General features: G+C 44.1%; 1 protein-coding gene across 7 annotated transcripts in view; it reads right to left on the bottom strand.

The window, feature by feature from the left end:
* The window catches only part of CALN1 (calneuron 1), a 508174-nt gene that overhangs the window by 14227 nt on the left and 466027 nt on the right, over positions 1-27920 (bottom strand). For all 7 annotated transcript variants that reach the window (XM_049699587.1, XM_049699589.1, XM_049699588.1 and 4 more), the window contains one exon: positions 6350-6506. In XM_049699587.1, coding sequence (XP_049555544.1) covers positions 6350-6506 — 157 coding nt within the window. The remainder of the gene's footprint in view (positions 1-6349; positions 6507-27920) is intronic.

Raw genomic sequence — 27920 nt, 5'->3', positions numbered from 1 at the left:
TTATTTGAGCCAGTGCTTTTTAGTTTAATGGGGTGTGGGTTGAGTTTCTGTTACTTGAAGCCAAAAGAGTCTTGACCAATACTCTTGGGAACTCCAACATTGGCAAGGACTTAACTTTAGGGATGAAATGTGTCAAGAGGATGGTTCAAACCCTGTAAATTTGGTCCCTGCACCATCTTTCAAAGATGCGGTGTTCCAGCAGTACATACTCTGCAATGTCTCCAGGTAAAAAGTAACAATAAGAAGAGAACTGGGACCAGGGACCGGCCAGTTTTGTTTGTTACGATTGCTTACTAATGTGTTAAGCATTGTACTAAATCTTCTCACGTGTTATCCCATTTAATCCTCATAACAACCATAGGAGGTAGGTCATGATAAGATTCCCATTTCACAGATGAAAAAAACTTAGGCTCTTAATATTTATTTAAGTGCCTTACTCAAGTGACCTATAGGTGGTGAGGCAGGATTTTAAGCCAGTCCTGTCCAGAGTGCAGAGCTGGAATTCTTAGCTATCATGCCTATAGCTCTCCAGGTCTGTATCTTGTATTTCAGAATCCCTTCACTCCTCACTCATGGCTCCAGAAAACTTTCCTACAGGTTTGCTTTGATAGGTCCCCAACTAGAAGAAGAAAAATCCTTTTTTGTCCGAAGCCCCAACTTTCTTTCAAACTGTCTCTTGTCTCACCACCTGCCGTGGACCTCACCTACGCCTTAACCTCCTACATCTACCCCAGGAGAACAGGTTTTATTTCAGGAAAGTCACGGCACCTGGTGAGCTGGGAGCAGATGGTGTGGATGACACATCATGCCCTTTTCAGTTGAATGGGCATGAAATGCCCAAGGCGTACGGCCAGGTGATGAGCCAGGTCTCCCAATCCAGGTGTGCATTTGACATCCCGACAGAAACATTGCGACTTCAGCAGGGATGGCTTGAGCTGGAGCCCTGGGACATGGCTGCAAAATTCTTTCTCACCTTCCAAGGAGCCCAGAAATGTTTGAATCTAGATATGACCACCGTTGTCCAATCTTTGCATCATCGGACAAAGGAAAAAAAATAAGGCTCAGAGAGTTTTAAAATGAGTTCCCAGGGTCACACAGCTAGTCTACACAGGGCAGGGAACAGAACCCACATGACTGCACAGGGGTGCTTTGGGGGCTCCCTGGCCTGGGTCACCCCTCTGACATTTGTTTCTCTTGTCCATCATACTGAATGGTACAGAGCAGCTTTGCCGTGTCTTTCACAGAAACTATTTATTCCCCAGTTGATGATTTCTGCTTGATTTCCGTCTCCCGTGCGTGTTGTCAGAAGCCTACAAAACCCTGACAGCTGGTATTCCATTTAGGGACAAGCCTTGGGGGACGCATCCTGAAAGGGCTCACACACAGATCTTGCTGCATGTCTACTTGACTTCCAAATATAATGTGATTTCACTGGCGACGAAATGGAAAAGGAGTGAGGATGATGAAGAGTCGTTCTGTAGAGTCTTTGAAATGCCTAAGCGCGGGGAAACGACCCGGGGCCACTAAAGGGGAGCCAGGGCGGGGTTCGGTCAGGTGGACCTAGATTTGGAGACTTACTCGCAGTTTGACTTCGGACAAATGACTCCATCTTGCTGAGCCTCAGTTCCCTCATCTGTCCCACAGGAACCCCAGAACTGATCCCTCAGGCCGTGCTGACAGGTCGGTCTAATGTGTTAACAAATGACCAGCACTTGGGAAGCACGCCAGACAGCTTTCCCTCATCCCTTTCCTCCTGGACTTAGTACATAACCTAATTTATCCTAAGAACACTTAAGAAGGATCTGGTGACAGGCAAATAGATGATTCAATCACAAGACCACTTAGTTTCACAGATGTCAGCGACTGGAACCAAATAATAAAATGTGAAATTCGTCTCTCAGTGTCACTGAGCTTATGTTCTCCAAAATCAAAACAGCTGGTGATTACAAGTGGTCCAACAGAAGCAAACCAGCTTAAACCTCTCTTATTTAGCATGGATGGTGGTGGGCATTGTGGGTAGTCACGTAATCTTGCATCTGACCCATTTGATAAGACATTAGTACATCAGGCATAATCTATCTTAGTAAAGGACTTAAAAAAATGTCTGAGGGATTGGAAGGGTCTGGAAGTCCAACTTTTAGTGAAATATTCTCATTGGACTGGGGACACACAGGCTGCCCACCAGTGGGTAACACCAGAGAGCCCCTGAATTGAGTGGGGTTAAGTGAGCTCTTGCCCAAAGCACCCAGCACATGGGTGACACCTGGTCAAGTGTCTGACTCAAGTTGATGATTTTCCACTTGGAAACCAGGTGTGAATGAAGGAAAAGTCCGCTTCAGAATCCTTGCATTAGATTCTTCTAGCTTGTAGTCTCTTCTCTGCCTTCCCAGGGGCTTCTGTAGGTGACTTCTTTTGGTGCTCTAGGAGAGTGGGTTCTATCCATGGTGTGACACCCCAATTCAGGACTTCCTGAAGAAGTCAGGAAAACTTTCCTTACATGTAACTTGGAATTTCATCCTATTTCCTCTTGTCCTTTCCTTGGGAGAAGATGGAAAATGTAACGCCTACCTATGATCACAGAGCCCTACGCACCATAAAGATTAGCAGATCAGACTGTGTGAGGGGCTCTGTGTATGTGTGTGTGTGCGTGTTGTTTGTATTAACCTAAAAATCCAATAAATAAAACAAAATCAAGGCAAAATGAAAACTAAAAAGAAGACAAAAAAATCCCTCAAACCTCTCCCATCAGGGGTACCACACCCTTTGGACCCCTGGCCTATTTCTCCGTTCTTTATTCTTCCATTCATGTGGAAGGAATAATGAATACTTCCTGACTTCATGGACAAAATCCGAACACCTTTGTGAAAGTATCAGACCCAAGATTTATAAAAGTGAAAAATATAATCATTGACATAGAATGATGCTGATGGCCTTTGGAAGCCCTCCTGTTAATTTCTAACGGACACACGCTGCAGCATTTTCAAACCTCTTCCTCACTCCAGAAGCTCCAGTTTTGCTGAGCTCGAAGACATCTGACGTGGGCTTCTTCAACTTCTGACTCCGCTACAGAATGCCTGTTTCTCTGACTATCGCCTCCTTCTTTGCTCAGAGACCGATGTGTCCTTTCACTTTTTTAAGGCAAAGACTTCTTACATCTTTAGGTGTAATAGGTCCTTACACCTTGATTCCTTCCTCTGACACCAAATAGAGCAGAATTTCCAAGCGCCATGGATCACCCAGCTTTATAGGTGAGCTAATCAGCATGGGAACATATTTGCTGCGGCAGAGCTCTCAGAAGAGCAGGAGAGAGCTTCCTGAGTGGGGAGCAGAAAGAGTGGAGGTGGCCTGAGGGGGGCTCTGGGGCCTGGGGAAAATGTCCCAGCTCCCGTCCCCCCATCGGTCATTTGGGGTTGCAGAGAAGATAAAATTTGGAGAGATAAGAGTTCCATTGCTGGGACTTCCCTGGTGGTCCAATGGTTAAGACTCTGCACTTCCACTGCAGGGGCGGGTGGGTTTGATCCCCGGCCGGAGAACTAAGATCCCGCATGCCTCGTGGTGCGCGGCCAAATAAAAGAAAAAAAAGTTCCATCATTGAAAGAAGGAAAGGCAATCACCTTGTCCCTACAGAGTCAGATGCTGGATTTACCAAGATGTGGGATGGTGCCAGCTGGCAGGTGGGAGGGGGATTCTGAAATGTCAGCGAGGCCTTGGCTGAAGTGGCTGGACAGGCGAGGGGCAGCCTGGGTCAAGGGCGAGAGCAGACAGGAAGGAGTTGATCACTGGGGCGACGGGGAAGCCCAAACAGCTGGAGGCCGAGAAGATTTAGGAAGCACAAGCCATGCACCTACGCCATCAGTCATCGGTAGAAGCAGGGAGAGGCTCAAACTGCCAGTAGGTCCCCGTTTGTGGGCAGCAGGCATGGGGGAAAGATGGAAGGGAGAAAGCCAAGGTCACCACAAGGTCTCAAATGGACTCTCTCAGTCCTAGGGCACCAGGGTGAATTCTGTGTCTGTGCGTCCATCTCTTCCCAGACTCCTTTGCCCTGAGTAAAATCAGGGAGCCCCTTTCCTGAATCTGGAGAGAGCTGTGGGCATTAAAATACATGCACTAAAATAGATGGAGAAAAAAAGGCTAAATGTTAACAATTGTTAAATCCAAGTGATTGGTATTTGGAAACTCAATATACTGTGCTCTCTAATTTTGTGTGTTTTAAGTTTGCATAATAAAAGTCTGAAAATAAAAAAAATTAAAAAAAAAAAACAAACAAAAAAACATGCACTGGTGACTTTGGTCATATCCGAGATGGGAAAAATCTTACACCTAAACGCAAACACGATGAGGTTATGTTTGGGGCCAAAAAGCGCTGATGTATTTTAAAAACCCTCTCTGACATGAAAATCTGTAGAAGGGATTATGTAATCAAGCTCACAGAGGTCATTCAAGAAGTCAAGGTGTGAGTTACAAATAGTATTCCTTTTATTACATAAGATCATGAATTTTAAAGCACAGTGCCTGGCCCTTATCAAGCACCCCCAAACGGTAAGTGTTGCTAATGCTATATGTACTAATCACTAAAGCAGACCCAGGAAGACTTCTATTTGGAAAGCCTAAGCCAGCTATTTATTTGATTAATAGATGAGCTTTTGAGTAATAAAAGGACAGTGCTTAGAGTTCAGACTATTTCCCAGGGCAGTCTGACCTTTCTGAAAGTACTAAGACTTGTGACATTTCTCTGAATAAAGCACCAATCCATGAACATAGGTTCTTGTGGAAAATGCAGTGCTCAGAAATACTCTTCCTACTCATTTCAAGAGTGTGTCTCACAGCAGGGCGACTAGAGCCCCCAAACACTTCTACTGTTTGAGCACTGAGTCTGTCAGCTAAAATCAAGATGGAATGGAGAAGCCAGGCCTGCTGTTTTCTCAAATTTTAATCCAATCCCTGCCCTCTTCAGCCGTCCTCGTCCTCCCAATTCCCCTGCCTGCCCGGCTGCAGACGGCGTTGGCTGTGACCTTCTCGCCCTTGTGTGGTCCCTGCGGCTCCAACTCCAAACGCAGACATTGATGCTATGGTCCAAGTCCCAAGCAGGGCAACCAAGGCACCTTCTGGACCACAGCTGGGTTTTGTTTGCTGTACACAGCACTTTTGAAAATTTTCACTGTGAACGCCATTACGAGGAGGCATTGCTGTCAAGTTGACCCCGATCCCACCACTCCCTATTTACCTGACTTGAGTTAATTTTGTCACCTCGGGGTATAAGCCACCTCCCGTTTCCTGTAGCAGTTCAGCCCTCACAGGGCCCACCGACGCCCAGGTCTGGATGTACCACTGTGTCCACCCAGACAAGCTCAGCCCCGTGTTGTCTGCCTGTCGTGGGCCTCGGCTGATTCTAACACAGCAGCTCCCAAACCAAAGAACCAAATTCCATTCTGGTGTCTATGTGACAGCTTACCATCTGTACACATTGGCTTGTTGGAATGTTCAGAAAAAAAGAACTGAAAAAAACAGTAGACCTTTTAAAAAAGTCTCAACCTTAAATAAGTTAAAAATTGCCCGTAGCCTGCTATGCTGTTTTAAGGTAATTAAAAAAACTTCTGTACATCAGAGCTGTTAAAGCAGCTCTGATTTTCAAAGTTGGAAAGAGGGACTCAATTATTTAACTTCCCTGGAACTCTCTACTGATTAGGGAATAAGGTAGCTTTTTTTTTTTTTTTTTTTTTTTTTAAAGCTTTCCTTCGTGAGTCCAAGAAAAATGACCTCTCACGGGTCTCTTTTTTGGACACAGGAGAACCTTATTTTCTTGGTGAAGTTCATGAGAGTTTTTTCATGAGCAGGGCTTTTGTGGGCCAGTGTATTTTCAGAGAGCATAGAATGGAGGTAATTCATTCATTCCTAAGGATCCCGTGAAGTAGGTGTAATTATCCTGATGTTTATGGGTGAGGAAACTCATTCAGAGAAGATACACCCCTTGCCCAAGGTCACACAATTAGCCACTGGACTTGACCCAGGTTTGCAGACAGCTCAGACAGGCTCCTTACATCACCCCACGCAGCCCCCACTAAATAAAGGCCAACACCACAAAGCCACTCAAGTCACAGACCTCAGGGTCACCGGAGGAAGGAAGGGTCAATACAGGTCTTGCAAAAATGCAGAGTTGGGGGAAAAAAGCAGAAAAAAAAGAAACCTACTACATCTTGGCAAAAAGGATCTTTTAACCTCGGTCCTGGATTTGTGGCTTCCGTCCAAGGCCACTTCGGCCCAAGAGACTGTAAACCCATTTTTCATACAGAGGATGTGGAACGGCCGGCCTATCCCAGACCAGGTAGAGAGCAGAAGCAGAGGTACCTACCGCCCTCAAACTCCGTCTGGCAGTTCCCCGAGGTCTCATTCAGGCTCTCTTCCTCGTTGATGATGATGTTCTCAATGTCCTTCATCGTTAAGTGGTCCCGGAAGGCGTGATAGAGGATGTGCTTCAGCTCTTCCAGAGTTATCCTCTGCATGTCGAACTGTGGAGATAAAGAGGAGTGAGAGGGGGACTTCCCTGGTGGCACAGTGGTTAAGAATCACCTGCCAGTGCAGGGGACATGGGTTCGAGCCCTGGTCCGGGAAGATCCCACATGCCACGGAGCAACTAAGCCCGTGAGCCCCACAACTGCTGAGCCTATGCTCTAGAGCCCGTGAGCCACAACTACTAAGCCCGCGACCCACAACTACTGAGCCAGTGTGCCACAACTACTGAAGCCCACACGCCTAGAGCCCGTGCTCCGCAACAAGAGAAGCCACCGCAATGAGAAGCCTGTGCACCGCAACGAAGAGTAGACCCCACTCGCTGCAACTAGAGAAAGCCTGCGCGCAGCAACAAAGACCCAAGGCAGCCAAAAATCAATCAATCAATTTACAAAAAAAAAGAGAGGAGTGAGAGGGTCTGGGGCACTTGGGGGTGAGAATTTGGCTTGGGGCATGACCAGCAAGCCCTAAGTCTTCCTACAGATTTGTCCCAGCTTTTCAAGACATCAGATGAGCAGTTTTCTGCCACGCTCAGCTCCAAGTACACTTGTGAACTTGCAGGAACTTCTCGGGAATTCAAGGAATGCGATTCCCCCCTCAGTAGAGAATCTTGGAGAAAAAGATGCCACCTGCTAGTTTGGTTTCCTACTCATCCAGCCATCTGCTGTCACCCCTCCACACCTCATGTACTTTGGAGTGTGTCACACTTCAGACAATGCATATGTCTCTAGAAAGTTTTAAATCTTCCAAGAAGCCAGCATGTGTCTTGCTCTAACAAGATAAAATGCACGTTCCAAACCATGTTTATGAGGAAGAACAGCTGAAATAAAGGTGTAGCGTTTCCACTTGTGTTCTTCCGCTACAAGGGAGAAGATTTGCTTTTCCGCTCCATTTCTATCAGATTTGGTCATGTCACTTTCTTGGCCAATGAAATGTGAGTAGAACTAACATAGGTCACATCGATTAACATCTTTCAGAGCCGTTGCGTGGTTCTAGCCTGTGTCCTTTTCCTTCTGTCCTACAAAGAGGCTGTTCCTTCTGTTGGGGTCCCAGAATGAGGAGAAAGTGGAGAAGATAGCCCAGAAAGGAAAAGTAATGCGAGTAACAAATGCCCTTCGTTGTAGCCATAGAGATTTGGTATAACTTGGTTTACATCAACAATACAGAAATTAGTACATAGAAATGAAAAGCTACCATAACAAAAATTCTAAAAGATGATGTATGGATTGCAGGGTCAGGAAAATAAGAAAATGGTTATTGGAGGCTGGAAAGATAACAACGCATGTTATGCAGTAGCAAACATTTGGTAAAGTTGTTGCCTGTGATGACTCAGGGCAGATACACACTGAATGGGTAAAAAGTTTGGGACAGGGCTTCCCTGGTGGTGCAGTGGTTGAGAGTCCGCCTGCCGATGCAGGGGACGTGGGTTCGTGCCCCGGTCTGGGAGGATCCCGCGTGCCGCGGAGCGGCTGGGCCCGTGGGCCATGGCCGCTGAGCCTGAGCGTCCGGAGCCTGTGCTCCGCAACGGGACAGGCCACAGCGGTGAGAGGCCCACGTACCACAAAAAAAAATAAAATAAAATAATAAGTTTGGGACACAGCAGACTCTGGTTGCAATTGGTTGCTCATCTACAAGAAAGAGATGAGCTCAGAGTGAACTAAATCAGACAGAGAAAGACAAATACTGTATGATCTCACTTACATGTGTAATCCACAAACCAACGAACCAACCCGTATTCAAGGATCCAGAGAACAGATGGGTAGTTTCCAGAGGCAGGGGGGTGGGGAGTGGGTGAAATGGGTGAAGGGGGTCAAAAGGTACAAACTTCCAGTTATAAGTCCTGCAGATGTAATATCCAGCATGGTGACTATAGTTAATAACATTGTATTGTGTATTTGAAAGTTGCTATGAGAATAGATCTTAAAAGTTCTCCTCAAAAAAAAAAAAAAAAGTTCTCCTCACACACAAAAAATGTGTAACTATGTGTGGTGATGGATGTTAACTAGACCTCTTGTGGTGAGCATTTCACAGTATACACAAATTTCAAATCTTTATCTTATACATAGGAAACTGATATAATGTTATATGTTAATTATACTCAATTTGAAAAAAAGGTGATGAACTCAGGAAAGAATTGATTGTTTTGCAAGCCAGAACAGAGACAACCCCAAAATTTCTGGTCTTGCAGCATTGAAAGAAGCAATTGTTTCTCATCTCCTACTAGGAAGAGATAAAATTGAGAAATGCTATAAATAACAATCCAAACCTATTAAAACAAATCAAAATGTCCCATCTTAAAATCTCTGAATATGTTAGGTGGCTCTCCCAGAAAGCTGGTCATTAAGTTTAGAGAGAGGTATGTCTCAAAAATAATTGTGGATATTAGCAGAAACCAACTGGAGTTAAATAGATTTTTAAAAATGACTAACTTTTTGAGACAGTCAAGAGCAAACAGCCTGGGACTAAAAGACTATGACTGTTCAAAACTTAAAATCATCTTTGGGCTCTCAACCTTCTATGGGCACAAGCCACTTTGAGGATAAGTTACAGAGGCCCCAAGAAGGGTATATTTTCCAATACCCCTGATAGGGATATAGTAGGATAATTAAATAGTCAGTTTAGAAATCTCACTAGGGGATTAAGACAGAAAAGGAATTTTAAGGGAGTTTGGGAGACTGTTGTAAGCGAATAACCACTCAAGAAAAGAATCCAGTAACCTAGCAACAATCTACTCTACCTTGAAAGACCAGGAGCATCCAAGTGCCAGACACACTCAAGCCACAAACCCTGATATTTAAAACACAAGACAATAGATACGGGATGTGAATCCTGTTATATGAACTCAGAGAGTTAAGAGTCCTTGAAGAGTAGCATTTCTGCATGTGGCCAGGACAGAAATATAGGTGAAAGGGGAAAGAAACTAGGTGAAAGGGGGCATTATACCAAAACCTGAGATAAATTACCATATTTTAGTAATAGATATATGATCTAAATAGCACCATGACATCTGCCCAAGAATGAGGAAGAGGTGGTCTTCTCTCCTCCCCACTTTTTATTTGATTATAAAAATGTAGCCCTCTTTGTTCTCAGGGCTGTGTTCCCTTGCCAGCCCACTTGTATCTCCCACAAGCGTCCTATGCTAATAAACTCACTCTTGGCCTGCCGCTTTGCCTCACACTGAGTTCTTTCTGTGATGAGGCAAAAGAACCTGAGCTCCAGTAAGTCCTGACACCAGGTGAGTGGTTTTAATCAAAAGACAGCCATCATCAAAAAATCTACAAACAATAAATGCTGGAGAGGGTGTGGAGAAAAGGGAACTCTCTTGCACTGTTGGTGGGAATGTAAATTGATACAGTCACTATGGAGAACAGTATGGAGGTTCCTTAAAAAACTAAAAATAGAACTACCATATGACCCAGCAATCCCACTATTGGGCATATACCCTGAGAAAACCATAATTCAAAAACAGTCATGTACCACAATGTTCATTGCAGCTCTATTTACAATAGCCAGGACATGGAAGCAACCTAAGTGTCCATCCACAGATGAATGGATAAAGAAGATGTGGCACATGTATACAATGGAATATTACCCAGCCATAAAAAGAAACGAAATTGAGTTATTTGTAGTGAGGTAGATGGACCTAGAAACTGTCATACAGAGTGAAGTTAGTCAGAAAGAGAAAAACAAATACTATATGCTAACACATATATATGATCTAAAAAAAAAGGTCATGAAGAACCTAGGGGCAAGATGGGAATGAAGACGTAAACCTACTAGAGAATAGACTTAAGGACACGGGGTGGGGAAGGGTAAGCTGGGACAAAGTGAGAGAGTGGTAGTGTATATATGGAAATATATACACTACCAAATGTAAAATAGATAGCTAGTGGGAAGCAGTTGCGTAGCACAGGGAGATCAGCTCGGTGCTTTGTGACCAGCTAGAAGGGTGGGATAAGGAGGGTGGGAGGGAGATGCAAGAGGGAGGAGATATGGGGACATATGTATATGTATAACTGAGTCACTTTGTTATAAAGCAGAAACTAACACACCATTGTAAAGCAATTATACTCCAATACTCCAATTTATACTCCAATAAAAATATTAAAAAAGAAAAAAAAAAGACAGTGGGTTCTAGTCCCCTTCTAGTCAGGGATCGTGGATTCAAGTCCCAGCCCGTGGGTTCGAGTCCCAGTCTGAGCTTTGGCTAGGTTCGAGTCCCATCTGAGAAGGAGTTCAGTTTCACCCTCATCAGGTGAGTACAAAGAGAACAAGTGGAAAAGGATGGCTCTCCCAGATGGTGATGAAATCATGCAACGACATCAAGCACCATTTCCAGGAAACACAATTAGGGCCTAATTAAGGAACACACCTCACCTCAAGGTCTTCAGAATTGCTCCGAGACTTGGACTGCTACGCGTGTTCCACTGCTTGCTATCTGGATGGGAATATTCTTGGTGGTTAACCTGACCCCGTTCCACTACTAAAAATTGAGTGTGTGTTGGGGGATGGGGTGGATTCAGGGGGTAATTTGGCTTTGCAGCTCATATGTCTCCAGATCATGAGAAGTCACACTCAGATTTGATGTACATCTTGAGATTCTAGATCTTGTCTTCTGTTGTCATTGGATGGGACTTTTGAGTGTCTCCCTTGGGGAGGGGATGAGTATATTTTGTGGCTAAAGGGAGGGAAATAAATATTTATGAGCAAGAGTGTGGGCTGTAATTGGTTATATTATTTCCAATGATTTCTTTCCCCTTCCTGTGAGAGGATTATATCTCCCTGCCCATTAGCACCAGGCTTTGGCCAATTGAACGAGGGTGAAAGTGATCTATATGAAAGTGATGGAATTCCAAGGAGAAGTCTCAAAGTTATCCGTGTGTTCTGCCATTTCTCTTTTTCTTCTGCCACAAAAACACACTAAATATGGGCCGTTCCTTCATCCTAGGTCCCAGAGTGAATGCAACATGGCGCTATTCCACGAAGGGCATGTAATCTGAGTGAGAAATAAACCCTGGTTATTAGCCACTAAGACTTCGGGATTTCTGCAGTATAACTCACCCAAGACTGAATACAGAAATCAATGTTTTAAGTTAGTCTGGATCATGATGAAAGGAAGGTTGAGACATTTTTTCCCCCTGCTTCCTTTGTAAAGCAATTCCTACCTGGCTTTCAATATGCCCCTGTTCTGACAAATTAAATTGGGTTACTGGAACTTGCTGGAAACCTAAATGACTCAAGTTCAAAGCCATTTATATAAGTAAGAATAATTGAAGGGGGAGTGTGTGTGTGTAAAGTGGACTTGTTTTCTGCATCACAGTTAATTGACTATGAAAGTGAATTCCGAGACACTTAGGGTTGACCCATGACATAATCTCCCTTTAGAATTGATAGGAGATCATGTGGTTATTAGCCTGGATATCGAGAGAAGCCTGGCAAAATGCATGGTGAGGGTGATGGAACTCACAGATGGGAAATCTGGGGCCCCTCTGCCATGGTTAGAGACAGAGAATGACAAAATCAAAGAGACTCTGAGAAAATGAGTAACCATTTCCTGAAAGATCAATTTGAAGGACCAGAGTACCTGGAAAAACTCTCACCAGCTGAGAATTTGCTGAAAGTCAGATATTAGGTGAAAAGAACAGTCAGGGGCTGTAAAAAGAGGAGATCAGCTCGGTGCTTTGTGACCACCTAGAGAGGTGGGATAGGGAGGGTGGGAGGGAGGGAGACGCAAGAGGGAAGAGATATGGGAACATATGTATATGTATATCTGATTCACTTTGTTATAAAGCAGAAACTAACACACCAATGTAAAGCAATTATACTCCAATAAAGATGTAAAAAAAATTAATTAATTAAATAAATTTTAAAAAGAAAAAAAAAGAGAGAAGGAAAAATGGAGATTCCAGAAATCTATAGTTTTCCTTTTATTTGGTTCTCTGGGTCATGTTTTAATGTGAGGGTATTAATACTTAAGCAAAATCAGTTCAGTAGAATTCCATGTTTTCTGCATTGTCAGAATAGAGCTGTCTTTTACAAGTTCGAAAGAAATCACTATAAAACAATATGGGCACAATGCCAACAAGTATTTCTTCCATGGTGATCAATCCATTGAGCTTGTAAATTTTTCTTGAGTCAATTTTGATTTTTTTTTTTTTTTTTTTTGCAGTACGCGGACCTCTCACTGTTGTGGCCTCTCCCGTTGTGGAGCACAGGCTCCGGATGCGCAGGCTCAGCGGCCATGGCTCATGGGCCCAGCCGCTCTGCGGCATGTGGGATCTTCCCGGACCGGGGCACGAACCCATGTCCCCTGCATCAGCAGGTGGACTCTCAACCGCTGCGCCACTAGGGAAACCCTGAGTCAATTTTGAAATCACGTCCTTTTTCAGAAAACCAGCCAAAAGATTTTCATCACTGTTAGCATGTAACTAGGCACAACAGTTCCACAATTTTAAATTTCTCTCAATGCTTCTTCTATCCCATTTGGTATTTTTAACCCTATTTGTTTTTCTTTCCTCTAGGTTTGATTTTTGTTGTTTTATTCTGTTTTTAGTGAATCTTGGTTAAAGATCCACTTGAGCCTGTACAGCTGCTATTTTTAGGAACCTAAGGAGTCTTCCCTTATGGTAAAATCTCTGTAGAGTCAATTACACAAATATAATTATCCTTATTAATTATATTATGTAGTCTTATAATTATCATCTGTATCTCGTATAACCTTAGTTTCTGGGGATGACTTGATGTGTCAAAGACCATGAGTAACACACTGCAGTCTGTGGAAAATAACTGCATCTCCACAAATTGTTCTTTTAGTCCTAATATTTTCTAAACGAGGCTATCCTTTACAGCAGAAAGATGGATTTCCTCATTCAACAAATGGTTACGGAGGCTGACTCCACACCAGACACTGTGATGGAGACACAAAGGTGAGCGAGATGTTGATTGCTTTCAAAAGACAAGCAAATGAGTGATTTTAATTCAGTGGGATAACTCGCTGTGATAAGGGCCACCCAGGATGGCTTGGAAACCCCTGGGGAATGTCAAAGCTCACAGGTCCATCAAACGGCCACGTGTTGAGTTTGGAGCAGGAGAAGGTGGTCAGGGATGAGATGAGAGCTGTGGGCGGGGTGCGAGTCAATAAAGGCCATGGAGAGGAGCTTGGTGGTTGTTTTTATTGGAGTAGAGTTGCTTTACAATGTTGTGTTAGTTTCAGATGTACAGCAAAGTGATTCAGTTATATATATCTATATATTCTTTTTCAGGTTCTTTTTCATTATAGGTTATTACAAGATATTGAATATAGTTCCCTGCGCTATGCAGTAGGTCCTTGTTGTTTATTTTATATTTAGTAGTGTGCCTCTGTGAATCCCAGACTCCTAATATATCCCTCCCCCCTCCTCTTTCCCCTTTGGTAACCATAAGTTTGTTTTCTCTGCCTGTGAGTCTGTTTCTGTTTTGTAAATAAGTTCATGTGTGTCATTTTTTTTTTTAAGATTCCACATATACGTGATAACTTGTCTTTCTCTGTCTGACTTGCTTCACTTACTAGGATAATCTCAAGGTCCATCCACAGCCTGGTTGTTTTTTGCTTGTTTGCTTTTACTTTTTCATTGTGGTAGAATATACATAACACACATTTACCATTTTATCCAGTTTTTTTTTTTTTTTTTGCGGTACGCGGGCCTCTCACTGTTGTGGTCTCTCCCGTTGCGGAGCACAGGCTCCGGACGTGCAGGCTCAGCGGCCATGGTTCACGGGCCCGGCCGCTCCGCGGTATGTGGGATCTTCCCGGAGCACGAACCTGTGTCCCCTGCATCGGCAGGCGGACTCTCAACCACTGCGCCACCAGGGAAGCCCTTTTATCCATTTTTAAGGGTCCAGTTCAGTGGCATTAAGTACATTCACATTGTTGTGCAACCATCACCACCGGCAGTCTCCAGGGCTTTTTTAATTTTCCCCAGCTGAAACTCCTTACCCATTAAACACTATCTCCCCATCCCCCCCACCCCCGCCCCGCCCCCAGGCTCTGGCAGTCACCATTCTACTTTCTGTAAATAGCCAAATGTGCATTTGACTGCTCTAGGTCCCTCGTGGAAGTGGAACTGTACAGTATTTGTCCTTTTGTGACTGGTTAATTTTGCTTGGGTCATGTCTGCAAGGATCATCAATGTCGTAGTGTTTATTCCTCTTTGAGGCTGAACGATATTCCGTCGTATGTATACTTTGTTTCTCTATTTATCCATCCCTGAATACTGGTATTGCTTCTGCCTTGTGGCTGTTACTGCTACGAATGTAAGTGTCCAAGCCTCTGCTCGTGTCCCTGTTTTCAGTTTTTTGGGGTATATACCTAGAATTGGAATTGCCAAATCAATGGTAATTCTGTGCTTAATTTTTTGAGGAATGGAGCTTAGTTTTACCTTTTGGGTAGGATGGGGTGCCACGAAAGGATTTTCAACAGAGAACTTACTTCATCATGATTGAGCCTGAGAAAAATTACCCTTTGCCGGCACAAGCTGCAAGATGACCGGAGGGAAGGCTATTGAAATAACAGGTTTAGAAACTATGGTGGTGTTGAAGTAGCCTGCCAGGCCCAAGATGAAGACAATTCTGCCCCGGGGTGTCACGCCAGCAAACCAAAACCTAGATAACTTTCATGTCCCTGTAAACACTCCTCTTGACCAGAAACACCGTATGTCCAGTCGGCCAACTCCCAAATGCCAATCCAACTCCGGGCTTTCTCACGCCAAACAAGGGTGAGCTTGTGACCCCAGCCAATCAAATATTTTCTGTTTTTTCTCTTCTTTTTTCTTTATCCTATAAGAGCTTCCTGCCTTCTACCCCATTTTGCAGTTCTCGGAATGGAGCCTGTCCGCTTCATGAAATGTTAAATAAAGTTTGCTGATATGGCCGAAATTGTCTTCTTTAATCATTTTTTAACTGTGGACTGTGGCAACAGAGAGCATTCAAGAGCCGTGTACGAGAGTTTGACAAGATGACTCGCGTGTGGAGGGTGAAGCTCAGTGAACCAATCAGGATCACACCTGGGTTTTACATTCAGCCGGATGGGAACAGAGGAAGAAAAGGCTTGGAGAGAAAGGTGACGTGAAATTATGGATGTGTGCATTGGCGGTTCTGGAACAGCCCAGGAGGCAGTAGGATGTACAAATATGGGCTAATGACCTGGAAGTCATTTGCATACAGATGATAATAGAAGTCATCAGAAAAGATGGTAACACTTGGGAAGAGTGTACTGGGTACGAAAAAGCCCAGGAAAGGCACTGGGAGGATATCAAGATAAACGGATGGGCAGCCTCCCTTACAGAATGCGTGAGGTATGTGTGATATTAGGAGTTATAGTAAGTATATATTTTGGTCTTCCGTCCATTGTTCCTGGCTCGCATCTCCCCAAACCCTTGGAATTTCTTGTGATAAAAGCCGTAGAGCATCTTTGTCATATTTGGTTTCTTGTCCTCAGTTCCTGAAATCACATCAGAGCCATAAATGGGTGTCTCATTATTCATAACAAGCTCCTTTCATCCACAACGGAGTTTATGTTAATGAGGTGACTTTTGGAAATCCTCTAAAGATGGAGGAGATGGTCACCGGAGGAATCAGTCATGAATAGAGGGTTGGAACTTTCAGTCTCATCCCCTGCTATCCAGGGAGGAGAGAGGGGCTGGAGGTTGAATCAATCACTCATGGCCAATAATTTAATCAACCATGGCTATGTCGTGAGGCCTCCATAAAAACCCAGAAGGAGGGGGTTTAGAGAGCTTCTAGGTGAGTGAACCAGAATGCATCCATGTGCTGCCATGCCAGGCCCCCACCTCCATGAGGACAGATGCCTCTTTGTTTGGTATCTCACCCTATGTATCTAGCCATTGATTTGTATCCTTTAACAGCCTTGTAATAAACTGGTAATCTAGTAAGTAAACAGATTTTCTGAGTTCTGTGAGCTGCTCTAGCAAATGAATAGAACCCAAGGGGTGGGTTGTGGGAAACTCCGATTTACAGGCCAATCAGAAGCCCAGGTGAGAAGCTGGACTTGTGATTGGCTTCTGAGGTGGTGGCGTCGGGGGCAGTCTTGTGAGCTCAAGTCCTTAACTTCTGAGATCTGATATAGTCTCTGGGTAGAGAGTGTCAAAATTGAGTTGAACTGTAGAACACCCAGCTGGTGATGGAGAATTGCTTGGTGGTGTGGGGAAAAAACCCACACATTGGAAATGGGTACAGAATTGTACTGTGCGTTGTTATCAATATACACAATCTGTCATTAAAAAATATTTAAGTGCCTTCTATTGGAAAAAGCATCTGTTTATACATCAATACGGCTGTGCTTGCTTTCTTTCTGTGTGCATTTTCCATTAAACATCTCTCCTTTGGTTTTTAAACTTTCTGTGTTATATTATACACATGTCTTTTTAAAAAGGTATGTCTCTTGGGAGGGATAAATTAGGATTTGGGGATTAAAATATACACACTACTATATATAAAATCATAACCAACAAGGACCTACTGTATAGCACAGAGAACTATACTCAGTATCTTGTAATAACCTATAGTGGAAAATAATCTAAAAAAGAATATATATATGATATACACACATTTCATATATATGTATATATATATACATACATATATATACTCACACATAACTGAATCACTTTGCTGTACATCTGAAACTAACACAACACTGTAAATCAACTATATTTCAATAAAAGTTTTTTACAAACTTCAAAAAAAGGTATGTCTCATGAAGAGAAGGTACATTTCTTACAAAGAGAATAGAGTTGGAGTTTTAAAAAATCTAACGTGAGATTCTTTGCCTTCCAATGGTGGAGTCTAGTTACATTTTCATATATTGTTATAAACATGTTTGGCTGTACTTCTGTTAGTTCACCTCCTGCTTTCTAGCCTTCAGACCTTCCTTAGGTTTTCCTTGCCTTTTGTCTTTTGAAAAAAAGAAAACCCTACAGTTGTCCTAGTTTTGATTATAGTGGTGGATATCTTTCCATTTATCAACTGCATTACTTAAGCCATAATTTCTTATATTATCAAATGCAAGAAATTAAACTGCATTTTCTCATTTTCCTTACATATGATAAGAAAATTTATAAACCTTCATGTTCCTATCTCTTACCTGACACTTTATAGTCTTCATAAGTTTAATTTGAGATTTATTATGACATGTTTTCTACTATTTGCATCTTGTTCTAGAACAGTATTTGGCTTCTGCGTTTTATTTTGTAACATTTATAACAGCTACTGCTATTTCATTGTATTTAATTGACTTCAATGCTCAGTTCCATTTTTCTATGACTCTCCCATCCCTGAGTACCTGACTTCCATCCAATTATCTGCTACAAAACTTAAAAAAATAGTTTGACAATGAAGCATTTGTGAACATTACATTTTCTGAGTTCTTCTAATCTGATAATACTTCCCCGTTCCCCACATCCCATGACAGACAACTTAGTTTGGTAGAAAATTCTAGAATCGCATAAAATTTCCCCTCCAAGCTCCATTGGAACTTCTCCAGTTCCAGTGTTGTTTATTGCGGGGGAGGAGCAAAGAGATTGGATGGCGGCCTAAGCTTTCACTTTGAAGATCATTTTTGTTTCTTCCTGGACACTAGTAGGAATATTTCATTAGCTGTGAAACTAAAAAAATGTTTTCCATGCTCTGCTAAACGACATGTTTTTGCATTAATCTTGGCTGGAATTTTGTGAGGTGGCTTTTTTAAAAAATTAATTAATTTATTTATATTTGGCTGTGTTGGGTCTTCGTTTCTGTGCGAGGGCTTTCTCTAGTTGTGGCAGGCGGGGGCCACCCTTCATCTCGGTGCGCAAGGCTCTCACTGTCGCGGCCTCTCTTGCTGTGAAGCACAGGCTCCAGACGCGCAGGCTCAGTAGTTGTGGCTCACGGCCTACTTGCTCCGCGGCATGTGGGATCTTCCCAGACCAGGGCTCGAACCCGTGTCCCCTGCATTAGCAGGCAGATTCTCAACCACTGTGCCACCAGGGAAGCCCTGTGAGGGGGCTTTTCATTTTTACACCAATGTCATTTTCTGCCTCCTGTTTCCTGACAATCACTTTGGTTCTTGTCTTTCTCCTGTTCTATCTAATACGTTCCTTTCTCCAGAACATGAATGCTTCTTAGATTTCTATTCTTTGTTTCCAAAGTTTTCATTTTTTTCTCTAATAATTTTCATCACTTTGTTTTGTATTTCACATTACTCATGTTTTTTTTCGCACTGTTCATTCTGTTCCTACTGTCTCTGGAGAAGATTTTAATTCTGCAGTGTAATTTTGTTTCCTTCCATAATCTTATTATTTTATATTATTTATTGTCTTACGTATTTTATGATTTTTTTTTCCTTTTGTGTCCCAACTGGTTATGGCTGCTGCTTAAAAAAATCAAAGATCTAAACATCTCTTGCATCACTTTTAAAGATTAAAATATTAAAGAACGTGAGACAGGCCTCCCTACAATTCTCCCATGATTAGCTCCTCCTCTGCATTCTTTTTCTTAGGCTTGTTAAATTGTAATTAATCCAATGTTATAGTTGTTATTGTTTCTGTTTCCGAATACATAAATGAGAAGCATGCGACCCAAATGCGCGACTTGCCAAAGGAGAGAGTGGCTAGGATGTTCTTGGGTCCTATTGCCCAGTGGCTGTGGGGATTTTCGCCGAGCATCAGGCACTGTGCGTGTCCACGAGCCGCTTTGTGGATACAGATTACCTCTTGCTCCGGAAGCCTGGTTCTCTTAAAGTGGGAAGATGGCTGTTCATCCTCGATTCATCTAGCCCAGTGATTCTAAAGTGTGTTCCCTGGACCAGCGGCACCAGTATCACCCAGAAACTGGCTGGAAATGCAGAATTCCAGCCCCATCCCAGACCTGATAAATCACAGGCTTTGGGGGTGGGTCCTGGGAACCCGTATTTAACAAGCCCTCCAGAGGATTCTGATGTTAGTCAGGTTTGAACTAAGGCATATAAAGTTCTAGTCCAGAAAGAAGATCCTTCTCCCAGCACATGGCTGCCCACCATGGTGGCAAAACATCCCGGCCTTCCTGCTGTGCTTTCCAGGAATTGTAGTCTCTAAGTGGGTGCAGAGGACCCTTCTGTGATGGGTCATAGAAGTCAGGCAGCTCTGTGGCGCCGACAGAAAAAGAAGATCATTTTCTCAAGATCCCCTCTGTTCTTCTCTTCTGGGGAATTGATGTAAACGATGGGGGTGTCAAAGGATTCCCCTGGCCTTTCGGGAGTCCTCTCTCCTAGTTGGACTCAGAGGGAGGAGCATGCAGGATTGGCGGCAAGCTGGACCCGCTAGACCCCCCTCCCTCTGCCAGCTCAGGGGGTTCAAACAGGGGCAGCACTGGAGCCTCGGGCCCCCAGATCTCTTTACCACTGCTCTTCCACTGGGAGTTACTTTTCTCTGTTGATCGGGCTCTGCTGGCAGCTGATGAGGCCTCCGAGGGCATGCACTGCACCTCACACAGTGTTTACACCCAGTCCCTTTACAGAGCCTGGTCCCTGCTGGATGCAGGACATACGTTTGCTGAATGAATAAATGTGATTTCTCCATTTGTTCCAAAGCAAAGACTTTCCCATGCCTTCTCTCCCCACTCAGTGTTCCCCCACCAAATCCATGAGAAGGCCAGGAAGAGCTCCCAGGGCAATGAAACTTCCCATGATCAGATTCCCTATCTTTTCAATGTGAACGAGCAGGGAAATTGAATGCATTTCCCTTCTGCGGGAGGAACCTCAGGGGTGCCTGTGTCTCCAGGCAAGTCCTGAATCCTTGATGGGATGAAAGGCCCGGCCGCTGTTAGGACGGAGCTCTCTGCTGTCTCCCAGGTGCTCTGCTCTCTGAGGCCTTGGCCCCCAGGCCCCGCCCCTGCCTCCTGCCGAGACCTGCCCAGCTGGAGGCCGCATCTTCCCTGACCAGCTTTTAGGTGAATCCAAACATTTCAACTTTCACAGAAGGGATTAGTATGTGGGTATCTTTGGGGCCATTATTTGAAGTGACTTTGATGACACAGTGGCTTCCTCTTCTGAGAGAAGGATGAGCTGAATAAGCAGTGGGACAAGCCCATGTTTATTCTTTTCTCTGCCCATCATCAAAAGGCATGATGCCACAGAGAAAGAGGGCTGCAGGGAAGCTCAGTGGGTCAGAGCTTCCCAGCCAGGGGGTGGAATTGGTTACAGTTTGCCATGGTGGTGACCCCTATACTCTGGGGCATTTGGACAGGATCTCGGGCAGAGTTCCATCCACATGGCTCATCCATTTATCTGGGTGCAGCATAAAAATATAGCCATCTTCTAAGTGCCCTGAGCATCAATGCGGCAAGGTCACGCAAGGTCATTAGAGCTACAGAACTTCCTGCCTGCGCCTTCTGTTTCATGGTTGGCTCCCCACCACGGGCAACACAGCTTCCCCTGTCTAAGAAGGAGGCCCTCCCAAAGGGTGTGTCTTGCCATCAGCCTGCCAGTGGTGCCCAGTTGTGAAGTGCGGACAACACCAGTGTAACCAGAGAGACTCCCGCAGTCATTCCTGGCTCCAAGATTTTCCCCACACGAAGAATTAAACAGTGAGATTGAAATGCAAGGTGTTGGGAGTCCCCCTCCTCGCCATGAGCAAAGAGGCAGACACACCTGGAGCCTTGGACACGATGCACAGGTTGGGCAAAGAAATGGGGGGCTGGTAAAGGCACTGAAAAAACAACAGTCGGTGCCAGGCTGGGATGGCTCCGTCTGGACTCGCACAGGTGTCCCTGCCCTTGGGACGGGGGACATGACGACACAGAGGGAGGGAAGCGCCGTGCTCTTCAGTCTCCCAAGGAGTCAGTTCAAGTCAGCGACTGGGTCGTAACACGTGGTTCAGCCTCTGCAAATGCCCCCTGGAGTGCAGTGGCGACTCAGAAGAAAGATGAAAACCCACAATCACGCCCAAACTGAGATTGAGCACCTATTTACTGCCACAGTCTGGAAGGAATTTTCCACCCCCTGCAAGCCCTATGAGGCAGACATGTGACTCAGAGTCTCTGGCTGACACGGACAAGCTTTGCCCTCTGGAAAAGAGTCTCCACTCTGAATGACGTCAGGAGGGGGCTAACACTCTCGGCAGGTCCCCATCCCCTGTCTCTGCTCCTGGAGCAGCTCAGACCCCAGCCCTTCTGGGCAGTGATTCTCCTTCTGTTCCTTGTCAAGGGTGCTCGACCACAGGGCAGGTTGGAGGGGACGCTGAAGTGGCCCATTTTCCCCCACTGCTGGCCAGTACCCGACAGACAAGGTGGGCTTTGTCTGCTCCCACCTCTGCTCTCATTTCCGTGTGTTTCTGCTCAGCCCACAGGAGGTCGCAGTAGTACTTCCAGCTCCATATTTCTTATAGGGCGTGGCTCTGAACCCGAGACAACCACATCAGTGATGCTCAGTTGAAGGACTGGCCTCCAAGTCCTGGAGGAAACTGCACATACTGATACGTTTTAACCAGAGTCCAGGGTCACGTGGACTCTGTGTGGCTGTTGCCTCATCACAGAGCCCCGGCTCCACGGAAGAAGTGTTTGACTACAGTGTGGGTGAGGAGGGGCTGCATTTCAATTGGCAGTGCCTTTCTAGAGGAAGATCTGTAATGCAGAGAACTTGCCTGGGAGCTGTACCCACTGATGGGTCCTCCGGCTGCAGATCTGAGAAAGGACATCCCCCAGGAATGGACTATTTGGATACCAAGTGATAAGCATCCAGCTGGTCTGTCTGGTAGCAGGTAGGAGGAAAGGCTAGATGCACGGCAAGCTTCTTCTGTGCCAGGTACATCACAGACGTGACCTCACTTAAGCCTCACAGGGGTTAACGCACTGAGGAGGTGGAGTCTACGTTATGCCCATTTTACAGATAAAGATGTCAGAGGTCAGAGAGGTTAAATAATGTAGCAGAAGACAAGGAGATATATGATTTTAGATTCGGTATGAACTGTCTGTGTGCACAAGTGTGAACATGTGGGAGCTCCAGAGTTATTTCTACTGCCCTAGAAGTGGGTTTCGTAGTAGGTTGAATAATGGCCCCAAAGATACCCACATACTAATCCCAGGAATTTATAAACATGTTCCTTTACATGATAAAAGGGACTTTGCAGATGTGAATAAGTGAAGGGCCTTGAGATGCAGGATTGGGGGGGTGGGGTGGAGATTACCCTGGATTATCTGGGTGGGCGCTAAATGTAATCACCAGGGTCCTTCTGAGAGGGAGGCGGAGGGAGATTTGGCTAAAGAGGAGAGGCAACATAACGAAGGAAGCAGAGACTGGAGTGATGCTCTTGAAGATGGAGGAAGGGGCCATGAGCCACGGAATGCAGGCGGTCATCAGAAGCTGGAAATGATGGGGAAACAGAGTCTCCCCTCAGAGGCTCCAGAAAGAACACAGCCGTGCCGACACCTTGATTTCAGCCCAGTGAAACTGATTTCCGACTTCTGATCTCCAGGACTCTAGGAGAATAAATCTATATTGTTTTAAATCACAAAGCGTGTGGTCATTTGTTACAGCAACAAGAATCTAATACAGGTTTACGTTTGGTTTTTGTTTATAAAGTAAAGGCATTTTTGCCAAGAGCTCACTTAGGTCTGGGAAGAAGTCATCTCATTTTCGCGAGTTTGGACACAGGGTACGTCGTGCTTTGTTGGGCCAGGGTGTCACAGCTACTGGACCGCGCAGTCTGGGGGCACAGTGTAAACTGTGAACACTTTCTCAAAGAGCTGGTTCCCATGAGATACGAGCAGAGGGTCCCGACAGGGAGCCCACTCTAGCCAACCCCTGGGAGATGTTTGCAGAGTCTGTGGCGTCTCAGGATGATGCAATGGAAAGATGGGAAACACGCAGGAGAGCATAGGAATAGTATTCATGTCCTCACAGCAACTCTTGAGACTAAAAAACATACGAAATTCCCCTTTGCACATCCAAAAGGAGGTGCTGACGGGTCCATGTGGTTCATTTTATTAATGTGAGAGAGGGTTAAGGCAAGTATGCAGATCTGACTGAAGGGGAAGGCATAATGAAGAAACCTCTGTGTGTGTGTGTGTGTGTGTGTGTGTGTGTGTGTCTGTGTGTGTCGTGCACGCATGCATGTGTCCTTAGTAGGAATAAATTGAGAAAAGGTCCATAACCTTGGTTTCTGTGTAGGCAATGTCGTGTACAGGCTGCGTGACCCAGTGAAAGCTACTAAACTTCTCTGTTCCTCAGTTTTCCCTATGAAAAATAGAGGTAATGTTATTTATGTCATAGGGCTGCAATGTGGATAAAGGTCTTCTTAGTCTAAAAGGCACAGTTCCTTTCTCTTCATACATTTTCATTCTCCAACCCTTTGTTTTGCTGTGGCTCATACGTGAAAAGTTAAGTGGAACCCGAGTCACCGGGTTAGTTATCACAGACGTAAGACTCAACTGAGGCCCAGATGCCATGTCCAGAGTTGTTTCCTCACACCTTGGTTGGCAACAGCGGCAGTTTCAGAAAATGAGCCTAATCAGCTGAGTTATCTGCACCATCATGAAACTAAATGCAGAAACGGGTTCAGAACATATGGCCGAGGGGGTTGATGGAAATGTCTTATGTGCAAGGACTCACAATCTAAAACAGGTTCTGCCACTAACTATCTAAGTGTCCTTAGTCAGGTCACTTAATAGCTTGGACTCTGTTTCCTCAACCATTGAATAGGTAATATTAATAATGAAAAGAATAATAAGACTAGTAATAATGAGAGAATAACAATAATAATGGCAAGAAGAATACCTGCCTTATCCACCTCAGAGAGATTTTGTGAGTATCAAATCAAATAAGAAATGTTAAATCTTTTTAGTGAAAAATGCAAGGTAATAGGAAGATAAGGCATAATTTTGATAGCTGTTAATGATGGGATATCCAATCTCATCTCTGTCTTTAGGTTCACAGTATCCACGTCTGCTCCAGGCTGGAGGTTGAAGTTGGCCAACACATAATTCTGTCTGAGAAGGGACTTCAGTTCCTTGTGGCCAGAGCACACCCACTTTTCTTTCTCATTTAAAGAATGTCATTTAGGCTTTTAGGATTCTCCTGACAGCCTCCATCTGGCTTTCAGTAAAGCAATAGGATGAGACATCACTGCATCACTTGTCTCACTCAGGAACATTCCTTTTACTACACCCATGACTCTAGACAAGTCATTCTTGGTGAATATCTTCAGAGAGAGGAAAGCCATTTCTGATGGGATGGGGGTAGGAGGGAGAGCCAAACAGCAACCAATGCATTGAGGAAAACCCCCAGGCATGAAGAGAAACACTCGGCAAATGGAAATACTTCAACAAAAGGGGCCTTGAATACATTGCAGCGTTGAAGCAAGAAGAGGAATTGAATAAGATCTAGTGACAATTAAGAGACATAAAGAATGGAAAATATGGGACGTAAAGTGGATGAAGAAAAGAACAGGTGACCAAATAGAGGCTGAAGAATCAGAAGGCCTGAATCAAATGGGTCTAGGCTAAATGGAGAGTAGGAAGCAAAAGGCGTATGTAGAAGTGAGAGAGAAGAATGGCAGTGTAAGGCTGTGTGTCCCTTCCATGTTACAGACATATTAGCATCGATTGTTAATTAAGAGAACTAAGATACTTTGTTCTGAGATTGAGATGTGTAACCTAGATGGTGTTTTTCTTAGAACCCATAATTAGTTAGAATATACTTGACCCAGTTTTGTTTCCCAGAGGAAACCCCACACAGTTCAGAGACCTCCTTTTTCCTCTAGGAAACAACCAGACAGGAGTCCAAGGTTTGGCCCATGGTCCTCTGTTCATCACCCAGATCACAAAGGCAGATTGCGTTAAGCCATTTGCCTCCTTGTTTTAGTAACTGGAATACAAATATGGTGTGTGGGAATGTAGGGTGGCACTCTGTTTTATTACCCAGACCACAAGCATAACAGTTGGTAAAGCCCCTGGCCTTCTGTTTTAGGAACGGATCACAAACGCAACAATGTGGTCAAGCTGTACGGTCATGTGCTCAGTAACCAGATTGCCAACGTGGCACTTGGGTAAGTCATGCTTCCTTCTGTTTGTTTCACCAGATCACAAATAAGGCACGTGCTTAGGAATTACAACTCTCTGTTTTCGTAACTGGATCAGGAGCATGGCACGTGGGTAAGTGGTAGAACTTTCCAACTTAGGAAGCAGACTACAGCCTCAGCCTGTGGTTAAGCTGTGGCCTCTCCCTTTTAATAAACAGATCACACAGATGGCAGGCGGCATTGCCTGTCAGACACAAAGTGAGTGCACGGCTAAGCTGTACAGTGCCGCATTTATTGGATTCAGTTATACATCCCAGCCTCATTTTAAAAAATTTTATTTGTTGCCTATGAAAATTTAATTAAAGAAAAACAAACATTTTATAGTAACGAGAAAACTGAGGCCATAAAAGCACTTAAAAAGGCAGATCAAGATCGTGCCCAGGAAGTTAGGGAGTCGAGGCTGAGGATTCTGGAAGAAACACACCAACCGCACCAGATTGGGTGATGTGAGGGCATCAGAGCAGCAATGGGATAGACCAAGGACATTCCATTTGAAGCTCTTTTGCAATTGTGGATCATCACATTGGAGAAGAGATGGATGTTATAATTTGAATCATTGCCAAGCAAATATTTACCCCTCCCCCCATTCCTACTGTTGACTGGAAAATATTCCTGTCCCATTGGTGTTAGACTTGGTCACATGACTTGCTTTGCCCAATGAGATGGTAGTGGGTGTGGCATGAGCAGAGGCAGTTGGGTATGCCCTCTCATACAATGACTTGTCAATGAGAAAACTTTCCCCAAGTTTCTGCTGCCTGGGCCCAGAATGAACACACGTGGGGCAGACCTGAACTCAACTTGCACTAGAAGCAGAGCCTCCCAGCTGAGCCTCAGCTGCCTTGCAGACACACGAACATCTGTATCAGTGCTTCTTGCTAAGTCATTGTGTTTTGGGGTGACTCGTTGCACAGCATTATTGTGAAACATTAATTGACATGCTTGGAATTTCCAAGGGCAAGAGACGCCACATGACAGGAGCAGGAAGCAGCACAAAGGAGAAGGCCATGCACCTGGACATGGCTCTGGAATGGAGGTCAAGCCCAACAGAGACAGAGATGGAAAGTTGACCTAGGTTCACTGGCTTTACCCTTCTGGAGAAGCAGCCCCACAGAGATGAACTTCCATTAATGGACTTGCTCATGCTCATGGCTCTCTCAAGAAATGTTGCTGCCTTGCTATTCACAATAGCCAAGACATGGAAACAACCAGGAGATGTGGCACATATATACAACAGAATACTATTCAGCCATAAAAAAAGAATGAAATAATCCTATTTGCAGCAACATGGATGGACCTAGAGATTATCATACTAAGTGAAGTAAGTCAGAAAGAGAAAGACAAATACCATATGATATCAGTTATATGTGGAATCTAAAATATGACACAAATGAACTTATCTATGAAACAGAAACTGACTCACAGACAGAGAACAAACTTGTGGTTGCCATACGGGAGAGCGTGGGGGAGGGATGGGTTGGGAATTTGGGATTAGCACATGCAAACTATGATGTAGGGAATGGAAAACTAACAAGGTCCTACTGTATAGTACAGGGAACTATATTCAATATCCTGTGATAAACCATAATGGAAAAGAATATGAAAAAGAATGTATATATATATGTATAACTGAATCACTTTGCTGTACAGCAGAAAGTAACACAACAGTGTAAACCAGCTATACTTCAGTAAAATAAAAAAAAGAAGTGTTGCTGCCTTACTGAGACTTGTACTATTTTATGGCAAATTCTCTTCCATTATTCATCTTTCTTTATGCAAAGGATGGGTGTATGGGAGGAAATGAACACAGACAAAGTTTGCAACCTGTGAAAAAGACTCAAGACATAAAAACTGCAGGAGAACCAAGCACTTTGGAGACTGAGGAAAACATACTTTTGAAAAATATTTACAGGAAATAAAAGTAAACTTTACCTAGCAATTTCTTTGTGGTTCCCTATAGTATTCATATATACACATACTCGTTGATTAGAAGAAAACTGATTAATATAGAAGAAGTAATACTTTAAGAATCTAACAATGCCATAGCAGAAAGGACAAGAGAACCAGTAAAGAGCAAGATTTACAGAAGAGAAAATGGACTCAGTGACTCAGATGGCAAAATAAATATCATTAGCTCTGACCTGCAGAAAGAAGGATTCAGGGATGAAAAACCTATAAGAAGAGATGATAAACATGAAGAACGTAAAGCAGAGATATGCAGAGAATCATTATTTCTAAAGAGGAGCCAAGAGGAAGCAGAACAGAAGCAAGAACCCAAAAGACAGAATAAAAAAAACCCCAAAAAACCCACTTCCTAAAAATTTAGTTCTC

Source organism: Orcinus orca, chromosome 16 (assembly GCF_937001465.1).
Source record: "Orcinus orca chromosome 16, mOrcOrc1.1, whole genome shotgun sequence".
NCBI classification, from domain to species: domain Eukaryota; kingdom Metazoa; phylum Chordata; class Mammalia; order Artiodactyla; family Delphinidae; genus Orcinus; species Orcinus orca.
This window is presented reverse-complemented; position numbering and strand designations above follow the sequence as displayed.